General features: G+C 37.2%; 1 protein-coding gene across 1 annotated transcript in view; it reads left to right on the forward strand.

Annotated features, from left to right (window-relative positions):
- Positions 1-26022, forward strand: part of USP7 (ubiquitin specific peptidase 7) — a 72910-nt gene extending 46888 nt beyond the window's left edge. Inside the window, exons 8-31 of the mRNA XM_074158620.1 lie at positions 2308-2362; positions 2893-2973; positions 3076-3166; positions 3992-4074; positions 5082-5191; positions 5999-6155; positions 7295-7439; positions 8026-8156; positions 9250-9384; positions 9581-9682; positions 10369-10474; positions 10988-11080; positions 11969-12036; positions 13207-13307; positions 14656-14809; positions 15903-15970; positions 17147-17255; positions 17349-17426; positions 17799-17899; positions 18468-18567; positions 19398-19517; positions 20765-20836; positions 21750-21840; positions 24655-26022. Of these exons, the coding sequence (XP_074014721.1) occupies positions 2308-2362; positions 2893-2973; positions 3076-3166; positions 3992-4074; positions 5082-5191; positions 5999-6155; positions 7295-7439; positions 8026-8156; positions 9250-9384; positions 9581-9682; positions 10369-10474; positions 10988-11080; positions 11969-12036; positions 13207-13307; positions 14656-14809; positions 15903-15970; positions 17147-17255; positions 17349-17426; positions 17799-17899; positions 18468-18567; positions 19398-19517; positions 20765-20836; positions 21750-21840; positions 24655-24761 (2458 nt within the window). The 3' untranslated portion in view covers positions 24762-26022. The remainder of the gene's footprint in view (positions 1-2307; positions 2363-2892; positions 2974-3075; positions 3167-3991; positions 4075-5081; positions 5192-5998; positions 6156-7294; positions 7440-8025; positions 8157-9249; positions 9385-9580; positions 9683-10368; positions 10475-10987; positions 11081-11968; positions 12037-13206; positions 13308-14655; positions 14810-15902; positions 15971-17146; positions 17256-17348; positions 17427-17798; positions 17900-18467; positions 18568-19397; positions 19518-20764; positions 20837-21749; positions 21841-24654) is intronic.
- Positions 26023-26256: the final 234 nt, after the last annotated feature.

Below are 26256 nucleotides of genomic sequence, written 5' to 3' on the forward strand. Positions count from 1 at the left end.
TGTTTCGTGATTTAAAGCTTAAGAGGAATATCTGTTGCATGAAGTAAAGGTGTCAGAGCACACATGCTAAGCAATTCTTTGTGTTTTCCTCAGTCTAGCACCCTCTTTTCCTCCATTAAACATCTACAAAAAGGCTTGCTTTTTATTTTCATTTTTGCCCAGTATCCAGTTCAGTGCCTGATATTTTTTCCAGTCTGGTGGTGCTTCTTATGAGATGGTGTTACAGGGTGTAATTTTAAATCTGGAGTATCTAGACATAGAATAGTACAATATAGCTGCATTGAGGGTGTTGATTTTTATTCTTTTTTTTTATTAGCTTGATGTTTCAGTTGAGCACAAGTTAGGACAGAAGATTAAGATCAGCATAGCCTTTAAAAGCCTTCTCTTTGCATGTCCTATAAGCATGGAGTAGGATTTTATCTGAAACTGCTCTAAAAGATTGTATTTCACGTTACTTTGTCACACTGTATTTGTGGACTAATCTTTTGTAGTAATATTGACAAGCATTTTTTTAATTTAAAAGCTGGTTAGGAAGTTTGTATCATCTTTTTCACATAGCTGTCCTAGTGTCCACCTGCATCTTCTGCTCAAGCTTGTTGTAGTGGCTGTATCCTGATAAGACTCTTTGTAACCTTACATCTTTGTAACCTTTCCTTTTGACCTTTTGGGGTAATTCTGAAATGAAACTGGTAACCTCAGAGTTGTGTGTTTATCTGGTTGTACGCTCTTCCTACTAGCACACCGTATATTTAGTTTATCAGCACTCTTGCTGTCCTGTTACGCTGGAAAGACTTGCTAAATATTTCATCTTGAGTTAAGATCCCAACTGTGTCATCTTTAGTAGCATGGCGAGGTCTTTCCCGAGGGTGTTGAAGATGCTTAATTTTGTATCTGAGAGCAAGGTTTTACAAATATGTTCATGCCTGTTCTTGGGAAGGAATTTTTGAATGTGTGTGAAAATTTGGTCTTTTCCTCCCATTAAATCAGAGAGGGGTTTCTGACTGTGTGAAACCTACCTATATGCTGTGTAGAGCACAACTTCTCACTGGAATTGGGAGTTTCTAACCAAGTTTGCCTTGTTTCAGTAGCAAGTGATGCCATTGTCTGAAGGAGCCCTTATTTTACCCTAGTATAAGTCTGTAACCTTTTTATTTGATTTTGTCCTTTAAGCTGGCTAGTGTTGAAGGCCCAGGGAGTCAGGAGGTTATTTTTCCATTCTTAATTATCCTACAGGTCGCTTCATTCAGCTTTGTTAAGTGTGGGCCCCCTCACAATTGTTCTGGCACACTTCTGGGAGTAGTATGGTGCCGTGTGACAGTGGCAGTGAGTGACTGAGACGAGAGTGGGAGGGGAAGCTAAAGTTAGTATTGCTCCTGGTCACCCCTGTGCTTGTGGCTCCAACGGCTGGGGGTTGAACCTCACGCTGAAGCCAGAGCCTACAGTAAACACAGCTTATTCCATGTGGTTGGGAGTGACCACTGTTGCAAAAAGAGTTGCCAGAGATTTAAAATTTGAAAGGCGTTCTTGAGTTCAAGTTAAAGAGTTTATAGGAGAAAGTATTTCATGCTGAAATAAAACCACTTTATGCTGCTTTTTAATTGAAGGCAGTGGTGCTGAATAGCCTTGTTGCAGTGGGCCACCTTGGCTACGAGGCATTCAGAGACTGCTGCTCTCACCCCACTTCACATGGGTGTGTTTGCACATGGACAGTTCAGGAACTGGTGCCTCATCGCATCCTTGGAGTTACTGTGCATCCAGGATTAACTCCTTAGATGAGCACAAAGGAGACAGGATTTCCTATAAGTCCATTTACTTCCTCTCATGTGCTGAAATAAACCCTGAACACTACTTGACTGCACCTGAAGGGCCCTCAAAAGAGAGGCAGCTAGAAGCATGCTGCAGAAACTACTCTGACAGCATTGAATTGCTCCCAGGCCTTTTCTTAAGAGTTTTTTTGATGTGAACTGAGGTTAGGTCGTAGACTGGAAGAATTCTTCTGCTAGCAATGGCCTAGCTCTGGCCTCTTTGGCTGACTCTGACTGCCATCCCTGTCCCCAGAGCCATAGAGAGAAGGTGGCAGGTGGGCACAGAACGGCTGCCAAAACGTCCCACAAGTTCACTGCCCCTTTGTCCTGCCAAGTAAATGCTACAGAACTAAAAAAACGTACACATCAGCCAGTACTAAATCTGAGTCTTTACATCTTGCTATGTATTAAATCCTTGGTCTGCAAAGAAATGACAAAAATGTCTGTGTGCTGTGAGTTCTCTTCGTAATATAGTGATTTTGTATTAATTTGCCTTCCAAAGGTGGGAAACTTTAGACAGCTTCATGCAACATGATGTCCAGGAATTATGTCGAGTGGTATGTTTTTACTATTTCTTACTGATCTGTGATGCATAATGTTGTCCCTCAATATCGTGTACATATAATTTAGTAACAGTCTTGGTAATAGTGGCACGGATTAATTCAAATTAGGTCTTTAAGATGTGGAGTTTTTGCCTTGGTTTATTTCTTTTTTTAAGAATGGGATTGATTGTGGCCTTTTGCAGGTGAGGAATTCATAAAGGATAGGTAAGGCTAAAAATAAATGGACCGTATGCTAGTAGTGCTCGTACAGCCACGGAGGGCAATGCAGTTTTGAAGATGCAAATGCTTTGTTACATTTGTGAGGTTTTCCAAACTCAAAGGAATGTAGCTGGGGCAGCTCTCTGCGGTTTTTAGGGGCGAGAGGAGGATTTAAAGGGTTAGAAAGGAGATGGCACTACAAATAGACTAACGTTTTCATTTTTATGCAAGTGATTTAGTTTAATCAGTGAAATAGTTGTCTGTGTGTGATGAATAAATTTGAAATCTGCAAGTTTATCCTATGTAAAAACTAATTTTTCTTTCAGCTGCTTGATAATGTGGAAAATAAAATGAAAGGCACATGTGTAGAAGGCACTATTCCTAAATTGTTCAGAGGGAAGATGGTGGTATGTATTTAATATATATTTATTATTTAGATAAATATTTTGTTTAAATTAACTGTTACTTGTGTATATTGAAATTCTGTGGTTTTTGGCTTTTGTTTACAGTCTTATATCCAATGCAAACACGTAGACTATCGATCTGAACGGATAGAAGATTATTATGACATCCAGCTAAGTATAAAGGGAAAGAAAAATAGTAAGTGATACGTTGTGATGTGCACCAGTCAAATACTTCAACACGTTGGATGTAGCTAGTGCCTGTTGATTTCAGATGGGTTTGATGGTGCTCAGCGCTTTGAAATACCTGTGCTTTAATTTCAGAGGAAGGAGTCTTTGACACCTCATAGAAAACATTTTCTATAGAAAATGTTTTTGCTTACATTATCGTTTTCCCCTTCTCTCATTTCCCTTTCCTGCTCCTTCCTCCCTAATTCTCTCACTGATATGTTTTCATGAAAACTCCATCAATTTTAGGAGTTTTCTCGGTGTCCTAAAGGTGTACACTGTGCCGTGGTGATAACAGTAGTGTTGTCACAGTAGATAATAATTTATATATAAAGATGAACTTGGAGAAAATAGGCTGTTGTTTAGACCTAACCATAGTAGCAAGCAAATAAAAAGAATAAACTAATTAAAGGACCTCTGTTACGCTGCTCTGTTATCACTTTACCAAGTACTTCACATAGAAGAGATGATAAAGGGCGTGTAAGATTCCAGCAAACAAAACCATCTAGCTTGATACTTAACAGTTGCAAAGTAAGAATAGGAAGGAGATTTGGCAGACAGTTGAAACGGTGATATTAAAATCTGCTGATATTCTTATGTATGTGCACCTAAGTTTGATGTGTTTCTTAAACAGAATAAATCTTTTATTTTTGGTTTTATAAAGCCAGAAATATTCAAACATAAGCTCTGATGTCTTCGTGTTATTTGATGAATACACTGTTAAGCTCTCAGGCTAGAGTAAGTTTACACTTTTCTTAGTCCTTCCCTACAATTCCACAATCTTTTTTTCCCTTAGTTTTTGAGTCCTTCATTGACTACGTTGCAGTGGAACAGTTGGATGGTGATAACAAGTACGATGCAGGAGAGCATGGCTTGCAGGTATTTTTTTTTTTTTTAAATTTTTATTTGGTTTTAAATTTTATTTCCGTGTCTTTGATAAAAATAACAAAGTTATTGTAGCCAAAAAAATGTTGCCAAACCCTTTCTAGGTTGTATCAAGTGATTTTGGTGGATTTTCTCCTTAGGCGAGCTTTTACATAGCTCCTTTTAGTTGCTATTACGTTTCTTGAAATGGAGATTTTAAAACGGTCTAATCAGCAGTGAGTTTTGCTTTTATACCCTTGTTTTAGTGACTCGAATGGTTAACTTCTCCAGTGATTTCTCAGTTTTGAAATCAGTAAAGTTTTCCCTCTAAGAGTAGTCTGTTCTTCTGTGTCTAGTAAAAAAAGCAGCATAGCTCTAAAAGTAACTTTAGAGAGGTCATTTTTCTATCATCAACGAGAACGCCAAATGAACCTGTGGAGTTTTAAACATTTATGCGTGTGCATGTGTTTCTGAGCTTTTCAGCTGCACTTTGCTCTACCCACTGTAGGAAGCTGAAGTTCTTCTTAAGCTTTAGTAAAACACCATTTTTTATTTCTGCAGCTTGCACAAACCAGGTTTTGTCAGTAGTGTTCTCTATATTCTTTAGCTGTCCTTAGGAAGGTACAGCATGGTAGCCAAATATTTGTTGGCAGGATGCAATGAACGTGAAATTCTTAATTGATCAAAAATGAGGTTTTTGCCTCTGTATTCACTTTTAATTCTATTTATTTATACGGGTAACTTGTTGTTCATGCAGTGAGAAGTTCATGTGTGCTTGTATGAATAGCCTAAATTTAAATGAACTGAGTTCTTCTAAGTGTTACTGGAGTAGGCTATGGGAAGGCTGGTACAGTGTTAAGATAGTTAAATTCCACCCAAGTTTTGAACCATTCTTTGGTGCACAATGTGTTTTCAAGTCTATAAAATAAAATTCCATATAAAGAGTGTCTGCCGCAGACGAGTGTTTTGAGTTACTAAAAATCTTTCAATTTCAACCCTCCTTTTCCTTTTAAAATGTCTAGGAGGCGGAGAAAGGTGTGAAGTTCCTAACGTTGCCACCAGTATTACACCTACAGCTCATGAGATTTATGTATGATCCTCAGACTGACCAAAACATCAAGATAAATGATAGGTAAGTTGGTAGGTGATTGGCTTCGTTTTTTTCATCGTAGAATTTGGACCTATGAATGTCTTGTACCAAAAATCCCATTTTTGATTCAACTCCCAAGAAGAAGGTCTGTGCAGTCGCATATGGTGGAGCCCCAAAAGGTGCACTGATTGAACTGTAAAGTTCTGAATGACAAGCTGAATACGTTAGTAGTAATTTGTAGATGTTGTTTTGAATATGAAACAAGCAAATGCATCTTTTAAGGCTTTGTGGAACATTCTTTGTGCTGTGTGGGGAAATTTAGCACATTCCCATAGGCTGCCACAAGAGTAAGCAGGATGAATAAGTAGTCCTCTGCTTTCCCTCCATCTATTCCCATGCCCACTCACTGTAAGTAGAGGCCGATAGTTTCTCAAGGAGACATATTGTTGTTTGTAAACTAAATCTGTATTGGAAGGATTTCAGTCTCACCAAAGAGGTGAGACTACAGCAGCTGAAAGACATTTCAAAATAATGTTCCAGTCCAGTGGTATTTGTGTACTAGAAAGTAACAGGTTTTGAGCTTTTCCCTTGATGCAGTGAATCCAAAACAGCACTATATGAGTTAAAGTGCTGTTGTCCTTGCTTCTGAGGGCATACTTTTTTGGAGGTGCTTAAGAATATGATTTTTACTCTATATTAAAACAGTATGCAGTATATCGTGGATAGAAATGGCATTGTAATAGTAGCTTGTTCAGTTTGTGTAACTTGCTTTAGGATTAAGTTCTGATGTCCTGCATAATAGCATGTGTCAGTCTTAACTACAGGTGTCTTAATTCCTTTCAAAACTAGGTTTGAGTTTCCTGAACAGTTGCCACTAGATGAATTTTTGCAAAAAACAGACCCTAAAGATCCTGCGAATTACATTCTTCATGCAGTTCTAGTACACAGTGGAGATAACCATGGCGGACATTATGTTGTTTACTTAAATCCAAAGGGGGATGGCAAAGTGAGTATTGAAACGCACCCAAACGTGTTTGTGTTTTGCAAATATATACTTGCGGATTCCTTAATGGGCAAATCTTTGGAATTTTTGTTCCTTGATAGAAGAGCGTGCTAGCACACTCACTTCATCGCACAGGGATTTGACTTCTCCGCGTAGTTCTTAGCTTGATATTTTTTCATTTGGTGCCTATTCTAACATATTTGGGAAACTTACTTTGTGTTTACAAAAAGAAAAACCAGCAGCCCTTGTGTCTAGTTTTTGCTCTTTAGGGGGGAGCCTGCATTTGGAGGCATTAAAGAATCACTTGCTTTCTTAAGAGGAGCAGCTTCATCTTTGCTATTGGCTTTTGGCAAAAGACTTGTAACTAAGGGAATCCCTTCCTTCGTGTGTGTATATGTGTTGAAGTTCTACTGCAGTCAGCTTGTAGCCAGCATTTTGTTCAGGCTGACTTCAGGCTGAAGCAAATCTGAACGTTTCAAATGTTTCTGTGAGTCCGAAGTTCAGTATCTTTGTATGTCCCACTGTTACAGGTTCAGCTGACGTGATGGGATCAGACAGTTATAGGTCAGGTGCTGCTTCCCTTGAGTTGGCTGGTTTTGTACAGCGTACAGGACTCCTGTGAGCGTACAGGACTGCTCACAGTTAACAGTAGAAGTCAGATTTTGCTGTGAATTTGTTGCTGTTTGTCTCATTCTTAATTGGCTTTATTTTTTTCGTTTAAAATTTGCTGTAAATTACTTTAAATTTGCAAGTGATAACTAGATACCTTGTGCATCACTGCTTTTTATTTTATTTTACAGCAAGTAAGGTCAATTTGCTGAAATTCGTAGAGAAATGTCAGATATTTGAATAACAGTATTAAGAAAAAGTTCTTGAATAATTATTGGCCTTTTGATTTTCAGTGTAAAACATTCAAATATTTCTGTAAAGGTTTGGTGTTTAAGGCCTTCCTTATGCTGAGCACAAGAAGCAGGTACCACAAATTACACTGAACTTGATTTTTCTTTTTAAACTCGTGCTGCTTGAAGAGCAATTTTGGTTACTTCAAAGATGTGAAAGACATGCCAGAAATAGGATTTATTTATCATTCAAGAACATGCTTTTGTGTGTAAAATCATATTTATATAAAATTTTCTCTCTAGTGGTGTAAATTTGATGACGATGTTGTATCAAGATGTACAAAGGAAGAAGCAATTGAACACAACTATGGAGGTCATGACGATGACTTATCTGTACGGCACTGTACGAATGCTTACATGTTGGTTTACATCAGGGAATCAAAATTAAGTATGTATACTCTGCCTGTGTTCCAAGTTAGATTTACATACAGGGATTTAGGACTGTATTTTACTTCCGAATTGTTGACAGCCTTCCTATACAAAGGGGCTTCATTGTTAATAGTTGGAATGTATAGATGCCGTGGGATCAACCAGCCTTTCTCTCACTTCTGGAAAGTGTGTGCTGATCTAGTGCTGTCTTGTCATAGCACAGTAAGGCAAGACTTTGTACACTGTTGATTATTTTATACGATGGAAAAATTAGTGAACTAACTTCAGTGATGGAAACTAAATCCAGTTGATTGTAAGAATGTAGATACATGTATACTAAGAAAATTGGCTGGTGGTAAATACTTTTTTAATCCTGAAATGAATATTTAATTCAGAAGTCTGATACATATCTCATGGAAGTAGTGCATTTTGGCTTGGGATAGAAAATGCTTCCTTTGCCAAAACATGATCATATCAAACCATGTTTTTAATTAAAAGATGAAAAAAGCCAGTTTTGACTTCGTGTCAGAGGAAAGTCAAGCATGTATGAAGAAAAACCTGTTTGATGTAAATCTTAAAATGACATCACAAAATCTGCTTTATAGGTGAAGTTTTGCAGCCTGTCACGGACCATGATATTCCTCAACAACTTGTAGAAAGGCTACAAGAAGAGAAGAGGATAGAAGCTCAGAAGAGGAAGGAGAGGCAGGAAGCTCACCTCTATATGCAAGTGCAGGTCAGCTTTAGAAATAGATCAAGTTGCAACTACCTTACCATTAAAAGTCAGAATATTGAGCCACCCAAGACAAATCTTGATTTTCATTTTTTTAAAATTTGTGTTTGGAAGTAGTGTTTGAAGTGAAATTATGATTTTAGTGCTTGTAAGTATATTTACATAAGCAATAAATCCTAACGAAACAAACAGTACTGTACGTTATAGACATTTCTGTTTTCTGTAGGAGTTATGTGCTTGCAAGTGAAAATAGTAAGTTCAGGTGAAAGGAAAAGGACCAGGTTATTTTAAATGGCTGCCCTGCCACCGCACTTTTGTCTCCTTCAGGAATTATTTTCTAAAATTAGGATGTATCTACCCATAGGCTGCAAGCCTGGACTACTGCCAGACTGAACTCATCAAGTAGAAGCAGAAGGAGAGAGTGCTTGTATTTGCAATTATCTTTTTGGAAAAGCCAGATGGACTAGATTGTTATGAATTGCCTTAAGGAACCCTGTTTATGGCTCTTTCCAGAGCCCATCTGGCAGAAGAAAACAGAACCCATTTTCTATTTGCCTCCATGTTTCCTTGCATCTTCTTTCTGGTGCTCTTAAGTAGAGACATGGGTGAAGTTTGGCTTGTTCTACGCTGCATTTACACTCGAGCTGCTCTGAGTGGAGAGACTGGCAGAGCTGCGCCGTTTGTCTCTCTGTTAACAGAGTCTATGGGAGCTGTGGGAGACACAGGAAACTTTTTAGGCCAGCCTCCTTGCATTACACCACTAAAATAATTGAATAGCCTTTTTTTAAGTGCCAAGATTGTCAGAGCACATGTTTCCAAGATTGGGATCTAAGCACAACTGGTTTTTAATTGTTCAGGTTTTGTAAGAATTAGTGTGTGTTAATTACTTACGCTGATTTGACTATCAATCACATTTTTAAAATTTCATTATAATCTGTATACTTGCAAATTATTTTTATGGGAACACGAATAGTGTTAGCAATATGCCACTATCCAAAGAAGAGCCAGTGACGTGGCATAGTGAAGCATCATGAGAAGGTGTTACGTTGTGCAGCTGAGTTAATGTGAATAGTAACCTTCAAATGTAATTTTTCAGATAGTGGCAGAGGATCAGTTCTGCGGTCACCAAGGCAATGATATGTATGATGAAGAAAAAGTGAAATACACTGTTTTCAAAGTATTAAAAAACTCCACGCTTACAGAATTTGTTCAAAATCTCTCTCAAACGATGGTAAGTTTTGTGTAGCCGAATATCTGTATCTATTTATTTTTTTACATTATGGTTACTTCATAGACTTTATCTTCTTCAGGTACTGGCAGCAGTCATAACTTAGACCTTTCAAAATAGAAGAGCTGTTTGGGTTTAATAAAAGTATGTTACCTTTTTGTTTGTTTGTTTCCAGTCACAATTTTTTTTTTAATTTTAGGGATTTCCCCAGGATCAAATCAGATTATGGCCAATGCAAGCTAGAAGTAATGGAACAAAAAGACCTGCGATGTTAGATAATGAAGCAGATGGCAATAAAACGGTAAATATTCATTGATAGAGGACATTATTTCTGTGCATCACCCATGATTTTTAGTTCTCTTTAAGAATCTGTAAGTTTGGAACATCAGATTTTTCAGGGTTTTAATTTAAACTGTATCTGGTAAAGTTTGATACTTGAGATTTAGTGGGTTGATTTGAATGGGAGGGAGGAGTGTGGTGCATAACTTTTCTTACATGGAAAAAAAAGTATAATCGTTATTTTTATGTTAGATTTCAAACAGAAATGTCTTTTTGAGTCCTCCATTATTTGGGAAAAACCTGGATTTAATGAAATTTGTTGCTTAATGTAAAATGTAAAACACTGTCTAAATACCACAAAAAAAAAAAGAAGTAATAGGACAGTGAAACCAATCACTAAAGTGAAGTCATTTTCTTGCCATAATAAAGATAGTTGTAGGTATATTTTTTTTAAATGAAAAAGAAATAGTTTCATTTGAAATAAAACCAGTCATTTTTGCTTCATTAAAACTTCTGGTGTTTTTATAATTGTCATTGTTTTCCTTAATGAGCTTCATAAACTTCCTGTCACTAATGCAACTAAAAAAAAAATAATAATTCTCACATTCATAGAATGTCATGAAGCTCTTTTGTCTGAGGAAAATGCAGATATTGGGTTATATTATATTCTCCAGAGACTTTTTTCTTCTTCCACATCTTTCTACATAGATGATTGAGCTCAGTGACAATGAAAATCCATGGACAATATTTTTGGAAACAGTAGATCCAGAGATGGCTGCTACTGGAGCAACATTACCCAAGTTTGATAAAGATCGTAAGCATATATGCTAAAACTTGAGTAAATAGAAAATACTTTTATTTGAAAAACATTGTGCACTCCTTTTTTCAATAATGACATCGAGGTACCCATCAAACTACAATGCTGAAATGAGTTTTTCTCATCCAGTTTTCCCTCTCGTTTCTCTTCAAGTGTAAGGTGTATTTCACATGTTCTTAGAATCGCTGAAGAAATTTTTGTGTGTGTGTATATATATATATACACACACACACACGTGTGTGTATATATATATGTATGTGCTTTTGCCAAGAAAGGTTGGACCAGATGATCCTTGTGGTCCCTTCCTACCTGGTATTCTACGATATAAAGTTGATTTATAAAAAAATCAGCATTTAAGAGTATTTTAGAGGCATTAATCAAATGAATAAATCAAGATACATCTTTGCTACTGTTTAAAGCAAACTATCTAGGTGGTTGGTGGTTTTTTTTTCCCCCATACATACTCAAATAAGCCTTACTTAAAATTAAATCTTGTTTCTTAATTTGTAGACGATGTAATGTTGTTTCTGAAGATGTATGATCCGAAGACTCGGAGTTTGAATTATTGTGGGCATATCTACACACCTATATCCTGTAAAATACGTGAGTTTTAAAATTCAATTTCATTGTTATATAAATATTTTTTTAAGACAATAGATTGCATATCTCTTTTCTTTTAATAGGAGTTTTATCACTGAAATCAGAGGTAGGCCACAGAAGAAATTCTGTTTTCTCCCAACCCCAGTGCTGCTCCTCTGATAGTTTTCTTCCCCATGGTGTGTCAGTGGAACTTTCTGCAAGGCTGAGAGTGGTGCTGTAACACACCGTTGGCTGTCACTTAATTTTTTGTTACAGGTTTGCTGTATTTACCAGATGTTGCTCAACATAAACAGCTGTTTCAGATTTGCTGTAAAGCTTTGTGATTTGCTATTGCTCCCCAGTTTGGTTTTCTTCCTTCTATTTCAAGTTTTTGTGTGGAATGTACTTCTGCAATAGCTTTTAAAATAACTGTTGGACAACTTTTCCCTATGGTAGCCTCAGAGCAGCTGCACCGACTGAATTGGTCGTGAGCCTTGGTTTTCATATGGGTCCATTTAAAGAATTCAGCAAATGTGCATTGAGTAAAAATACTTTGATTGGTCATTTTTTTGACTTGTACATTTTTTCTAATTTTGCATTTTAGCTGCCTTAATTTATTTTTTTTTTTTAAAGATTAAAATTTTTCTCTGGGGAAGGAAAACTGTTATTTCCTCTCTTTGATCCTGGATGGCCTTGCACATATTTTTGCTGTTGTTCAGATGAAGTGGAAGGAAACCTTAAAGTCTGTCTCTTGGTTGAATGTCAATAAAGGAAGCTTTAACCTGAAAGGCTCTCTTTCTTAGGCATATAAAAACTATTTATCCAGGGTAAAAAAACCTAAGTTCTCTTCTTGCAGGAGGTCTCACTAGCAGTCAGTGCAATGCATTTCACATTCCTTTTCTTTTCCAATAGGTGACTTGCTTCCAGTTATGTGCGAGAGAGCAGGATTTCCACAAGAAACTAACCTTATCCTCTATGAGGTTTGGATTGATAGACTTTTAGTAGCATTTTTGTCTTTTACATGGTATAGCTAGAGAAAAAAAAGCTTTATTGGTTAAAAAAACGTTTCTCACAGAAATGGTATTTTATAAAACATAAGCGCACTGTAACCTGCAGCTTTGATGTCTATAGGGCTGTAAGAGAGTATCAGCAGATAGTTAACTTCGAAATGGATTTAAAATTAAACAACTAGAAGCGTGAGGCTTTAAAAACAAAAAGTCTATACATGTAGTCCTACATGTGCAGTTTTGCTGTGCTAAATCTGTGCATATCCTCAGAGTCACAGTGTTCGAGGAGCTAATCCTGCTAACGTTATTGGCCATTGAATTTTCAATGGCCCCCTTAGAGGAATTGAGAAAACGTTGCATCTTCTCCTTCCTTCCCTAAGTTAAAGTCAGCAAACACAATACTTAACGTGTTTCTGCCCAAATGCAGAAGTAGTATATCTTTATAACTGCTGTATTTATTGAAGACATGCTGAAGATGCAGGTCTTGCCAAGGCAAAGTCCTTTCTATAGGAAGAACAAGGAATTGGGTTTTTTCATTGTGATTTTTGTTAGCAGTTGTGCTGCTCTCTCTGGTGGTTCCAGGGGAGCACGCACACTTCCATCCTAAAAACCAAAACTGTCAGGTACTCCTGCTCTGTGCATGTCAGGGTTGTAGTTTGACCAAGAGGTCAGCGTATAAGTATAAATACGTAATGTGTATATAGATAATTTATAATATATGCATTTTTAATGTGTCTTTGGTTTTGGGGGGGTGTGGTGTGTTTTTTTTTTTAAAAGACAAGTGAATTGCTGTACAGAAGTTCTTCACTATTAAAATAAGTGAGCATAATCGGTGTTCTCCAGGCTTCCTGGAAGCTGCATAAGTAGAAAATTAATCTCTGAATTTTGGAAAAATTTCAGTGCTAACAAGATCACACTGAATGACAAAATACTTTTTGAAAAGTAAGATAACTTGAGGGAGACTCCAAAGGTAAAAATGAGCAGCCAGCTCTATCAATAACAACTAGATGTATCTGGACCTTAGCTAAGATTACCTTTAATTTACACATATATATCTATCCATTCGTTTCAGTTGAAAGATGGTACAGGTTACCTTATTTGATAAGGTAATATCTGATCAAGAATTTTTGCTCTTTATTGCAGGAAGTTAAACCCAACTTAACAGAAAGGATTCAAGACTATGATGTATCTCTTGATAAAGCTCTTGATGAACTCATGGATGGCGACATCATAGTGTTTCAGAAGTATGTATTTTAAGGGGGCAGCTTATCATTGCGATTAAACCACCCGCTTTACTTTGAAAGCAGAAACTCCTTTAACTTAGCATTTTTAAATAAGAGCAAAGTATAATTTTCCAGCAGTAGACGTATTCTCAGCAGTTCTCATTAGTTTCTTCAAAGAGGAAATTAAAAAATATGGTAGTATTTTAATTATCACATGCTGGATTATTTAAGGAAAAGGAGGTTTCATGCTAGTTTAGAAAACTAATAACCCAAAACAGGTCTTAATGTTACCAAAGAGTGTGGTTCAGCAAAGTGTCTGAGATCTGCAGTTTTTTACTCGGAGCCACTGTAACTCAGACACTGAAGAGCCTACCAGCATTTCAGATCTCAAGCTCTGTACCATTACCACTGTACAAGGCTCTTGGCTTGGAGCTCCTTTCAGCTTTCCCTTTTTTTCCCTTTTACTCATGCTCACAAGAAGTTCCATATTGGTCTACGGTGATGAGATGCTCCCGATTTGCCTGGGCATACACAACTCATGGGTGTACTGGTGCTTCAGCTGGAGTTTTCTCCAAGGCAAAAGGAGAACTCCTGCATCTTGTATCCATTAAAGGGATCTTTCATAAGCTTGTCAGGGCTATAAATCAGCATTTCTGTGCTCTCACTCCTGATGGTCACACCCAACTGTGTTGCTCTGTTTCTCTCCATGGGCTGACAGTGGGTGGAAGCCAGCTAGTCTATCTTCAGCACTCTTACCCCAGATTATGTGAGATGAATGTATTTCTCATGTCATGCCTTGGAACTCGCATTCCCTGTTGACCCAGTTGGTGTTATGCACCTTTGGCTGGCTGCTGACTCCTGGGTAAGTGCACAGCTTGTACCCTGGTGCTATTTCTCTGCTGAGAAGATAGGGGTACCAGTCAGTAGTGACCCAAACCAGCATCTGTACCAAACTCTCTTGCTTCTGTGGTTCAAGGAGTGCTATTGTACATCTGGCCTCTGTGCAAAGCAGTGAATACAGGAGTGTACGGAAAGCTGTGGCAGCCTTAATCCAGACAGGCAGTGATGTGCCAGGGTGGGAGGGAGGGATGGCTACTGCTGGCGTGCCGCGATGAAACAACAGGAATCGGTGGTGCCAGATCGCCAAATGGGCGAGCACAGCTCAGAAATACTCTGGGGTGTGGGTCACTACTGACTGCATTAGTTCTACTGTGTACGAGTGATGGCTCTTTAAAAAGGTTTCTAAACTTTATTTCTGTATCTCTCAACTGTCGCTGACTTAACGTAGAACATGTTTTTAAAAGCCTTAACTGCTTGTATGTGTAACAATGTGATATGTAATGGTATTATCATTTGTTTGCTCTTGTAGGGATGACCCAGAAAATGATAGCAGTGAGCTACCAACAGCTAAAGAATACTTCCGAGACCTCTATCATCGCGTGGATGTCATTTTCTGTGATAAAACCATCCCCAATGACCCAGGCTTTGTTGTTACTTTATCCAATAGGATGAATTACTTTCAGGCACGTGTCCTATTTGTTTCTCTGCTTTTGTTTTCTTGTTCTGGAAGTAACTTTTGCATTAGTTCTCAAGCACATTATACATACTTTCAGAAAAGAGTACATCTGTTCTTGTGCACTTTTTGCTTTGTGGTAATGAAAAATTTAAGAAAGCCATTAATGCTTGTGAGAAGAAAATACTCTAAAACCCTCCAGTTTTATTAGTAATGAGTTATTTGACAAAACGATTATTTCCTGATATGTCCTACTGCTCTGTCAGGGAAATGATACTCTAATGAAATTATGCATTTGATTTCTAAGTGACACGTAAAAGTTGCTCAACTTCTTTAGCTATTGGAAGAAGTTGGTGTGATCTATTAAAAGCCTGAGTAGATTTAGCTCCCTCAGTTCTCCTGCCGTTGCTTTTGTCAGTGGCGAACAGATCACTTACAACCAGACAATTTATTTTCTGTCCCGCAGGGAAGTCAGGGATGACTTTTGCTGTCCTGTTCTCATCATCTGCTTTTTGGCAACTCGCTTTTTCTCATTTCATTTTTAATGAAGTATCATTTCTTTATAGTTTATTTTGGTAAGGTAAAAGTAGACAGAGAATCCCCATGCTTTTTGTGAGGGAGTGACATGAAATATACTGATGGGAAGAACATGGTGATGTTACCCAGCAAGCTAACTTCCTTGGAGTGAATTAAAGAACAGTGGGAATTCTCAAAGACCAAGTCTTACTTATTTCCCCAGTAATACTATAATTTAAAAAAACCCCAACATCTCCAAACACAAAAAAACCCAACCAACCAACCAAAACCAAAAGAGGAGTACAGCTACTGTTGTGGATTTCGTGGCCTTTTGGTGACAGTGATTTATTGTAACAAAACAGACAAGTTTCCTGTTTTTTTTTTCCCCCCTACTGTATCTTATTCTTTATCAACCGTTCAGAAGCTGAAGATAATAGTTAATTTTGCCTTGGGGAAGTAGACATAGCAGGTCTCTCTCAGAATTTCAGTAGTGCAATGTTCATGACATGTAACGAATGACTGTGATTGTAGAGCAATGTCATAACTGTCTGAAATAATTCAGAACTTACAGAAAATTTTATTTGCAGGTTGCAAAGACAGTTGCGCAAAGACTTAATACGGATCCAATGCTATTACAGTTTTTCAAGTCACAAGGGTAAGATGAATTTCCATAGTGTTCTGTGTCTAAATTATTCTTTAAAATACTTAGCCCAAATACATATAGGTAGCAGTTACTTTGTAGGTTTTTTCCAGGTGGTAAGCTAGTTCTCTACCATTAAAACTTTAGGGTTCTGGCATGCACAGCAAATTGCAATACTTAAAACTGTCTATGCAATGGCTGGCTCTAGAGCCTCAAAGAACTGCAACTTTTGGAAGAGTTCTAGTAAGTGTCATTGAAAAAAGATGCTTTTTAAAGGATCGCTGTTTAAATTTCTAAAATCATTAATTACTTCAAAGCCTTGCGTTATGGTACAAATTATTAAGCTAATGCAAGTGCTGTTTCAGTGAATGCAAATTTCTAGAATGGAGGAGAGGAAAAACAAGCATACATAAAAGCGGGATTTTTGCGGATTTTACAGGTTTAAATGTAGGAGTTACTTTACTGGTTTTCCCCCCACCCCCATCCCCCCCCAAGTTTGCAAATGAGGTTTTATGCAGATGATCTAGCAAGTTCACAGCTGCTAAAAGGGACGTTTATGGTTAAAGTGGTGTTCCCAGGCATAGTTGTATAAAACTGGATTTGAATCCAGTTTTTATACATTATATATATATACATATATATATTTTTTTATATATATATATACATAAAACTATAGCAGAAATCAGCATATTAGTAGTTAGGTGTATATGCTGCAGGAATAGTGCACACAAAAAAAGATATCATTTTTATTCACGTAAATGCTCTTTATTAACCATGTAGGTATCTACCTTGATCACTAATGAGACTGTTGTAATTTGAGTAGCTCTTTATAGTTTCCAGTGCTGTGGTCACTCTGGAATTTGCTGTGTCATATGGCTCCACAAATTACCCTTTCGCAATGCGTGTGCTGCTGTACTAGTAGTTTCAGAGGAATGTAGGGCCGCCACCCTGCAGCACTAGAGGGGAGCTTGTAAACATCCGAGACAGTCAACACGCACAGCGAATGGTATTTGTTCCCATACACTCACCTGTTTTTAAAAATGGCTAAAGCACTGAACGTAGCACTGCTCAGGCTGTGCTAGCAATTCTATGAAACTGGAAGCCAGGAATAAAAACGTACTTGGTACTTTGATGTACTGAGTGGTGGTGGATTGTAAGGAGATACTGATGTTTTTCTTTTTCCTTCTGTAGTTACAGGGATGGCCCTGGTAATCCTCTTAGACATAATTATGAAGGTACTTTAAGAGATCTTCTGCAGTTCTTCAAGCCTAGGCAACCTAAAAAACTTTACTATCAACAGGTAAGAGTCTTTTGTTTTTATTGATGCAAATTTAAAAAAAAATTTCTGCCCTATACAAAGTATGCCTAAAGTGTCTGTCTTTCCTTCCTTAAGCTCAAAATGAAAATAACTGATTTTGAAAACAGAAGAAGTTTTAAATGCATATGGCTAAATAGCCAGTTTAGGGAAGAGGTGAGTGAGACTGGCTTTTACATACACACTTGCTATCATTTCCGTGTCAAAGCTGCTGTGGCTGGGGTTATGGTTCACACACACTGTTTTCCCTGAATAACACAAAGTTAGATCAAAGTTGTACCTTATGTAAAAAACCAAAACAACAACAACAAAAGTAAACCACCAAAAAAAATAAAAAATAAATTAAAAAAAAATAGTGTCTGTTCTTAACAAAAATTTTGAAGATGACATAGGTGTTCACTTAAGTAATTGTTATCTTTTAAAGATGATTTTTTGATGAAGGGAACAATCCAGTGTATTCTGTGCTTTAATATGGCTGTTTACATTTTCAGATTTTCTGAAACGATTTTTCTGTTTCAAATTCTGTAGGAAATAACAGTATATCCAGATAAACATGGGTGTGTGCGGGACCTGTTAGAAGAATGTAAAAAAGTTGTAGAACTCTCTGAAAAAGGTTCAGGGAAATTAAGGTAAAGCTCAAAGATTTTGATTTCTTGTACGCGATCACGTGGATTTTATGCAGAAAAGTATCCATAGAATTTAAAATACTGTGGAAACCATTACTATCAAATGAAGTCTGATACTATGTTAAAAAGCTTTCAGATTCACATTGAGTGAGCTGGTATTAACTACTTGAGATGCATAAGTTTCGTCAATTGCATTTGTTAACTCTCAATTCTTACAATTTAATAATTGTTTCAAATCCAAGCATCTCGTGCTCTTTGCTTCTTAGGAGTTAAAAGTGAGGTCATTTAAAGAGAGTGTAAAAAATAACTTAGATTAAAAACCATTGTCTTGTAATTGCACATACTGGCCCTTTTTGCCATGAGCCAGAAGTATTTTAACCTCTTGTAACTTTGCAGCTTAATTATTACTAAAAACTGAATTTTAAGTTTTACAAATGCAGTAGTAGCACCTGTTTATATCCTGCGTGCACTAATCCTTCTCAAGGTTTGAGAAAGAAATGTTGCATTGATGTATTTTAAATTATTTTATATTTAATTTTTTTAATGCTTTTCCTGCTTGTGTATTTTTAAGGCTGCTAGAAATTGTAAGTTACAAAATAATTGGTGTCCATCAGGAAGATGAGCTGTTAGAGTGTTTGTCACCTGCAACAAGTCGAACATTTCGAATAGAGGTAAATACTGTTTTCTTAAAGAAACTTTAAATCTTGGCTTTGAGAGAAGAAACTCTTTCAAGTGGTAATTCTCTCTTTCTGGATTCCAATTTTCAAATACTGTGATACTTGCAGCAAGCTAGATTACATGATAATGTATATGTATTTTTAAAGATAATCCTTCTAAAATTTTCCCTTTGTTCCCTCTGCTTCCCTATAATGATTTGGATGTATATTTAGTATAAGAATACATGAAGGCTTGGCAAGGGTTTGTTCAGAGGACATTTGCTGCCTTAGCAATAGTTCCAAGATTTATTTGAGGACTCGTGATAAAAATTTTTATGCTTAGAAGCCACTTTCGTACTCTAAACTTAAGTATTCTCAGAGACTTTGTTACCTTTTCTGTTAAGTTTGAGCTTTTTGAGCCAAATTTTGATACTTGCCATGTGATATTTCTCTAAACATTTCATAATTCAAATCTGTTAACTTGCCTCAGAGATCAGAAATTCAAAACAAAAAAAGTTCCCAATATAAACTGTAATGAGGAGACAAGTGGTCTGTGATATTGCTATCAGCTACCACCACAGCTGATAGAAGATTTCATGCCAAAAAAGCCATTCGTGGAAGCCTGGAGAGTATTTACTGAGTAGGGGAAGCCGAAATGCTGTCATGCCAGCGTTGAATGACTCTTGTAAAAAAGACTGTCAAACAGCACGGTTCTTTTAATTGGTTTTAAGTAGACTTGTTTTACATCAGTAACAGTACCTCAGTTAAGCTTTTAGTTACTTAATAGGTTACTTTTTTGGGGAAGTTTTAGCTAATTGCAGTCATAATTTTGTGTCTGGATCTAGGAAATTCCTCTGGACCAGGTAGATATAGATAAAGAAAACGAGATGCTAATCACAGTGGCACATTTCCACAAAGAGGTTTTTGGGACATTTGGAATTCCGTTCTTGCTGAGGATACACCAGGTACAGTATGTCTCCCTTTTTCTCCCTAAGAGATTATATTGATGATGTTTTCCTTAAAATACTGTCCAAGAAATTGATTAGCCTAAAAAGTGTATAGGAAAATACTGCTCCTGTATGAAAGGTTCTGCCCCGTATATTCCTTCTTGCAGTTAAATTATTTACCATTTCGGTTCTTTTGCATATACAGATTGTTCAGTGTTTCAGTGAGCCTGTGCAATACCTAGAAAGCAGGCATTCAGCATCAGCCAGGGACTTGAAATACTATCAAAGCAATTCCACCCTCAACCACCCGCAGAACCCCCCCAACAAACTAGAATCCTCTTTCTAATACCACCATAGTAACTGCGATGCAAACTTGCTGGCAAAAGTGGCTACACCATGCTTTCTTGGCTTGACACGTGATTATCAAAAATTAGTTTGCTTTCTTCAACATTTTCTAAGATCACTGTGCATTTCATAACTTCTGTAATTTGATGTGCTTTATCTTCTAGGGGGGGAAGTTAATACAAGAGAGAGAGCTGATTTTGAAAGCTTAATTTAAATTCTTAAGTTTTTATGTAGCACTGCTCCAGCTGAATGTCACATTAATTCTTTTAATATCAAAGTGTGTCCCTGGGGGCAGTTAGCAAATTGCTTCTAAACTTTTTCTGGTTTGTGTGTGTTAGTTTGTATAAAAATTACCTACTTTTCTAAAAGTTTTAGAATGAGAAATATGTCCACATCTCTGCAACCCATACAATTTTACTATATTTCCATATTTTTGATCAATTTAGAGTAAAACCTGTGTGTTGGTTTCTGGTGGAAACTATTTGCACTGCATTTCCCTGTGTATTACAGTTGATAAATATTATTTTCTTTAAGTTGATGGTATCCATCACTTTTTTTTTGGCACATTACATATACAGCATGCAGAAACGTACTAAAAAAAAGTTACTAATTGAGGGAAAGCATCACAGGTGTAGAGGTTTTAAAGTAATGTGCTTAGAAGGGTTGTGCAGGTTTGGGTTTTTTTGCCAAATTCCTATTTGGTGCTAATTTTCTAACTTTGTTTCTTAACTTGCTGTAAGTTCAGCAACTTTATGTTGTTACTCTCTATTGTAGTGGATGATGTTGACACTTGTGTAATTTTGTAAATAACTGAGAGATGAAGGCAGCGTATTTCAATGAAGTTTGAAGCAGGAAATATTAACAGCATCCATTTTTTTCCTAGATTTTCTTCACATTAAAAGTCTTGTTGTAATTATTAGGGTGAACACTTCAGAGAGGTTATGAAGCGGATTCAGACAATGCTGGACATACAAGAAAAAGAATTTGAAAAGGTAACGGCAAGTTGGTAGAGTTTTTATTGCTAATTGTAGACCCTAAATGAGTTTATTTTATGAAGTTGGAACACCACAGATTTGGCCTAAGTTTAGTTTTTGATCAATACAACTGTTGTTTGACTTAATGCTTTTTCTGAGAATAATTAAGTAGGATGTGTAGCAATAGTATTTCTGTCCTGCATCAAAAGAGAGATTCGGCAAAATGTTACAGTAACCTAGAAAGGTTTAGATTGTGCAGGGCCTCTAGAGGCCACCAACTTCAGGTTCCTGCTCAGAGCAGAACTAGCTTGAAGGTGAGTGAGGTTGCTCAGGGTTTTACCTGGTTGCAGTTTGAGAACTTCCAAGGATGGGAATTCTGCCATGTTCTGGACATTGTATGTTAGAGCATCACCAGTATAATTGCGAAGACACTGGTTTTCCTTATGTGTATTCAGAATTATTCATTTTGCAACTGGTGATGGTTGCCTCTTGTCCATCTGCTGTGCAGCTCTTGAGAAGAGTCTGCTTCTATGTCACAATCTTCAGTGGGTGGAAGACTAGATGCCCCTGTTAGTCTTTTCTCTGGGCTAAACGAACCCATTTCCCTCAGCTTCTGGTATGCCATGGCCTCTACCCCTTAGCTGTCTTACCGGACTATTCCTGGGCTTGCTGCAGTTTGTTGCCATCTGTTTTTCCCTGGAGGACCCCAACGTGGACACAATATTCCAGATGCAGTCTCATGATTCCCTGAGCATTCATTTTATCCCATTGTCAAGGTTGTTGATAAAGATTCTAAACAGAATTGGCCTTTTTCAACTCCTGAAGAATACCACTCATAACCGCCCGTGAATTAGACAGTGAAGTAAGACTTGAAGGCTTTATTTTAGTGCTGTATCTTACCATTTTCTTTTTTCCCCTCTCCTTTTCATAGTTTAAATTTGCAATTGTAATGATGGGCCGACACCAATATCTCAATGAAGATGAGTATGAAGTGAACTTGAAAGATTTTGAGCCCCAACCTGGTGAGTTGTTAGACAACCTGACTATTCTTTTGACCTGCTGACGTTGCTCTGCCAATTGTTGTAATGTGATTATCCTTAGCTCAGGATGCAGAAAGAAGTTGTTCTTTGTACGTGAAATACTTTAAGTGTAGTAACTAAGCAAGTATTTACATACACTTGTGTGCACACTTCACAGTGTTAAGTGTATATGTTAGTCTGAGAATATGTATTTTATAGGCATATAAGTAAGTAAATAATCTGTTCCCTTGTGAGTTAAAAGTTTGCATTTGAGTGACCAAATGGGTCAAATATCAGTATAACATACTTTAAAGGAGAGAGTCACAATGTCAATTGCACCTTGTCTGTATTGACCATCTGTTCCCTGTATGTTTGATTCTCACATTGTTATTGGAGTGTGTGTAACTCGTGTTATTCCTAAAAAATACTAAGGTGCGTTCTCATAAGATTATTATTTTAAGTGTGCTGCAAAGAGGCATTTGAATTCTCATACTCATTGAAGGGGCTTCTTGCTTTTTCTTGATATCTTCAATGAATCTGAAGAATCTAACAAGAGCATTACATATGTGAATAGGATGCTGTTTAGATTTTCTTTTCTTAAGAGGTGATTCACCAAGCTACAAATGCAGCTCTGTTCTGAATTTGTGGATGGTTTGCCATCTTGTTTACTTGACTGGTATTTAAAGCTCTGTTTTCTGAGGAATTTTTACATAGGAGAAACCAGGTTAATGCTTCAGGAGTTGCACACAGTCATCTTTTGAGGATTTCAGTTGGGAATGGCACCTTTGAATTTGCAATCAGAGCTCGCTGAAAGCCAGAAAGCTCTGTCTGGTAGAAATGAGATTGAGGACAACTTGCTCCCTGCAGTTCTATTTTTCTGACAATTATGAGCTCTGTTTTTTGTTGACAGGTTGTGCTAGGGCCAAACTTTCTCTGATTTTTTTTCAAGCTGGATTTATATAACAGTTGCAAAGAAATCTTGTAGCTGTCCATTTATTTCAAAACCCACAGAGGGTTAGGCCTATGGCAGTAACCTTAGACTGTTACTGAGGACTGTGCAGGAACCTAGCAGGAAGTCCTCTCACTGTGGTACGTTACACAGCCGGGTTTATGGCTCGTGGTTGCAAATTTGAGGGGACTTGCCAAAACTTTGAATGCCTGCATCTGCACAAGTCATCTGTGAGCAGAGAAGTGTCACTGGAGGGACCACTTCTTCTGCACTGGGTTTGTGAGGGGTCTCTGGATGATGAACTCAGAGGTGGGCATTTCTCCATGGACAGATAAACTCTTTCTTGTGTGCTCAGAGCAGGCAGAGTCCTGGTTTTATTCTGTGAGTTATCTTTCTGGGGGCAGGAAGGGGAAGGCAACAGTCTGAAAAGGACTGTCGGACTTTCTGAGCAAAACAGAGCCAGTATTGTCAAAACAGCGTGAAAGACTAACCAGGTAACTAGGTCAAAAGTACAGAACATAGCCGAAATTGGAAAGGGAAAAACTTGAACTGTCTGTAGGAGTTTTAGGGAATGGGAAATTAAAGGTTTCTAATTTGAGAGTTCACAGGAAGTTTCCCCTTTGATGTAATACTCTCTGATAGAATTCATTCCCTCCCTGAAATTCTCCTGTGTGGTGATAATATGATGCTCTAATACCTTCTTATCAAAGTATATTTCAAGGTGTGGGGCTTCCACGTTTCTGCAAATACCAGATTTTAACATATGCTGGACTGATTGAGCCAAAGCTTTTGCATTCTCTCATTTGATTGACACAGCTGATGTCAATAGTGCCCCTCTGCTTTTACAAAGATGCACTCGCAATGATTGTGCTGGCGCTAACGGTGTGGGACTTAATTTCTTTCTTTAAGAGACATTCAGGAGATCTCAGCAAGATTGGCAGTTGTCTCTTATATTTGACATTGACCATTATGTCAAACAGAAAAAGATAATTTTGATGGAAGAAAATACATGCAGAAATGCAGATACAGGCAACCCAAAAGGTCAAGTGTTTTATGCTTTAGTGGTTGCAGTTGATGGCTTTGAATGTAGGAGTGTGCTTTTCTTGCTGGGGGGCTATTTAGTTTCTGCCTTTAACATTTCACTTCAAAGAACATTTGATGCTCTGCATTGAGGACATCTTAAAAGAGAATTTCTTCTATTTTCAAGAAGTATGCGGACTGCGGCTTTTCATGAAAACTAGCAGTAGATAAAACCGCATTGGACTGAACAAATGAAAAAAAATCTGTGTGTTTTCTTACAGTCTAAATATGACTAATTTTTTTTCCTCAGAAAATAAAGAAGAGGTCAGTTATGTGATTTCTTAATTAACTGAATGTCTGCATTTTACATGAATTTAACAAATACTCCCACTTAAACCAGGTGATAAGAATAACTTAATACAGCAGAGAACTTATAATATAGCAAATACTATAGGTTGTCATATATTCAGCTGATGGATGCCTTCCTCTTTGAAACAGGCTCAGCACTTTGGTGAAAGCTGGTACTTTGTGCCTGTGGCCATAAATTATAACAGTAGTTTTCTTGCTTTAGCACACACTTCACTGCTGTAAACTCCTGTAAGTGACAGAAGAGGAGAAAAACCAGGCACCTGATCCAGAAACAGCTGTAAAATGTATTACTGGAAGGGGAGCAGCGGCCAGGAGAGCAGACCTGGTGGCTGTGGGCTGTAGGGCTGTTCTGCAGTCCCCTTCCCTACACTGGGATTCCCAGCAAACTGTGAACAGGGAACACAGGAGTTGTTTGTGTAAAGGAAATGTTCCAATTTAGTCTTAAAACTTCATTATTTTTTTTCTCTTTTCTTTTCTAGGCAACATGTCTCATCCAAGGCCATGGCTAGGGCTTGACCATTTCAATAAAGCCCCAAAGAGAAGTCGCTACACTTACCTTGAAAAAGCTATTAAAATTCATAACTGACTTACTTAACCAGATTGTCAAGGCAAGGGACAAAAATAAGTGTGTGTGTGCACCTTTTTAACAACTGTAGAACTTTGGTACACGTGCACTATATCTGAAGTCTTCAGCAAGAGGATTTGCTGCTGATGTTAATTTTATTTTGTTGAGGCTGTTCAGTTTGGCTTCTCTGTATCTATTGACTGCCCTTTTTGAGCAAAATGAAGGTGTTTTTATAAAGCTTGGATGCCAATGAGAGTTATTTTATGGTAAACGTAATGCAAGGCAATTGTCAGCATAATGAGGGAAGAGTTTAGTAGAACAGTTGACATTGGCAAAATATTTGTCTGTAGTACGTTTATAGATGGCATAAGCTGGCTGGCTGCTCTTCCCGGTGTGGTGTTCACCATCACTGCAGCTAGTAAGTCTTATGTTTAGACTCACATCAGATTTATTTCCTTCAGTTATACTTTAAATGACATTTTTGTGCATTTGTAAATGCAAAAAACTCACATCATCAATAAATAGCAATCTCTACTTCATTGTGTACATTGTTGGCACTTATTCGGGATTTTTGTCTTCTCCAGCTGCATAGAATCTTTTTTAATAATCTAGTTTTCGTTTAATTTAGTCCCTACTTTGCATCCCGTTTTGCCAAGTGGATGCCCTGAGTCCTAAAAAGATGAATTTGGGTATTTTTATTAAATTTTCAGCCATTGATAAATATCGCTGCGATTTATTATGCCATCTTCTGGCAAATAGAATGACACTCAAAAGTTGGCAAAAGCAAGTGAAAGGATTATAAATATCATTGATTTAGTTAACATGGGAAGAGATGGGGAAAACACAAGAAATAGCCTTTTAGCACAGAGGGCATGCTCACTAGTGTTTAGTAAGCTGTTGACTTTGTATAAAAAAGGAGGAAAAAAAAAGAAAAAAGAAGAAAAAAAGAAAAAATGAAATTGTATATTTAATGAATGAACATGTACAATTTAACACTTGGAGGTTAATTTTGTTGGGTGAGTCTGCAAGTGAATTTCACTGATGTTGATATTCATTGTGTGTAGTTTTATTTCAGTCCCCAGACTGCTTCCTTTTATTTTGGAGCTAATGCCAGCCGCGTGTCTAGTTTTGAGTGCAGTAAAGATAGATCAGCAATTCACACTTAATTTTACATTCTTTTCCAGTATTTTATTTTGTTTCTGTAGCCGCAGTGTACAACAACTCTTCCTGTATATTGCCTTTTTTTGCTGGAAAATGTTGTATGTTGAATAAAATTTTCTATAAAATTTTTCTTCGGTGAGTGATGACATGGACGTTGAAGAAGATTCTCCTCTCCTTGAAAATAGAGTTTTGGGAAGTGTTTTCAGTTGTGAGGTTTTGCTAAAGGTGTGGGATTTTTCTTAAGCGTTGACAGTTGTATAATCCTCATATTGGTTGTTTTGGGGAAAATTTGTGAGTTTTTCTGTTAAATTGTTTTGGGGCTTGGAGGGTTTTTGGTTTTGGTTTGGTGTTTTTT

The sequence above is a fragment of the Numenius arquata genome, chromosome 14 (assembly GCF_964106895.1).
Source record: "Numenius arquata chromosome 14, bNumArq3.hap1.1, whole genome shotgun sequence".
Classification (NCBI taxonomy): domain Eukaryota; kingdom Metazoa; phylum Chordata; class Aves; order Charadriiformes; family Scolopacidae; genus Numenius; species Numenius arquata.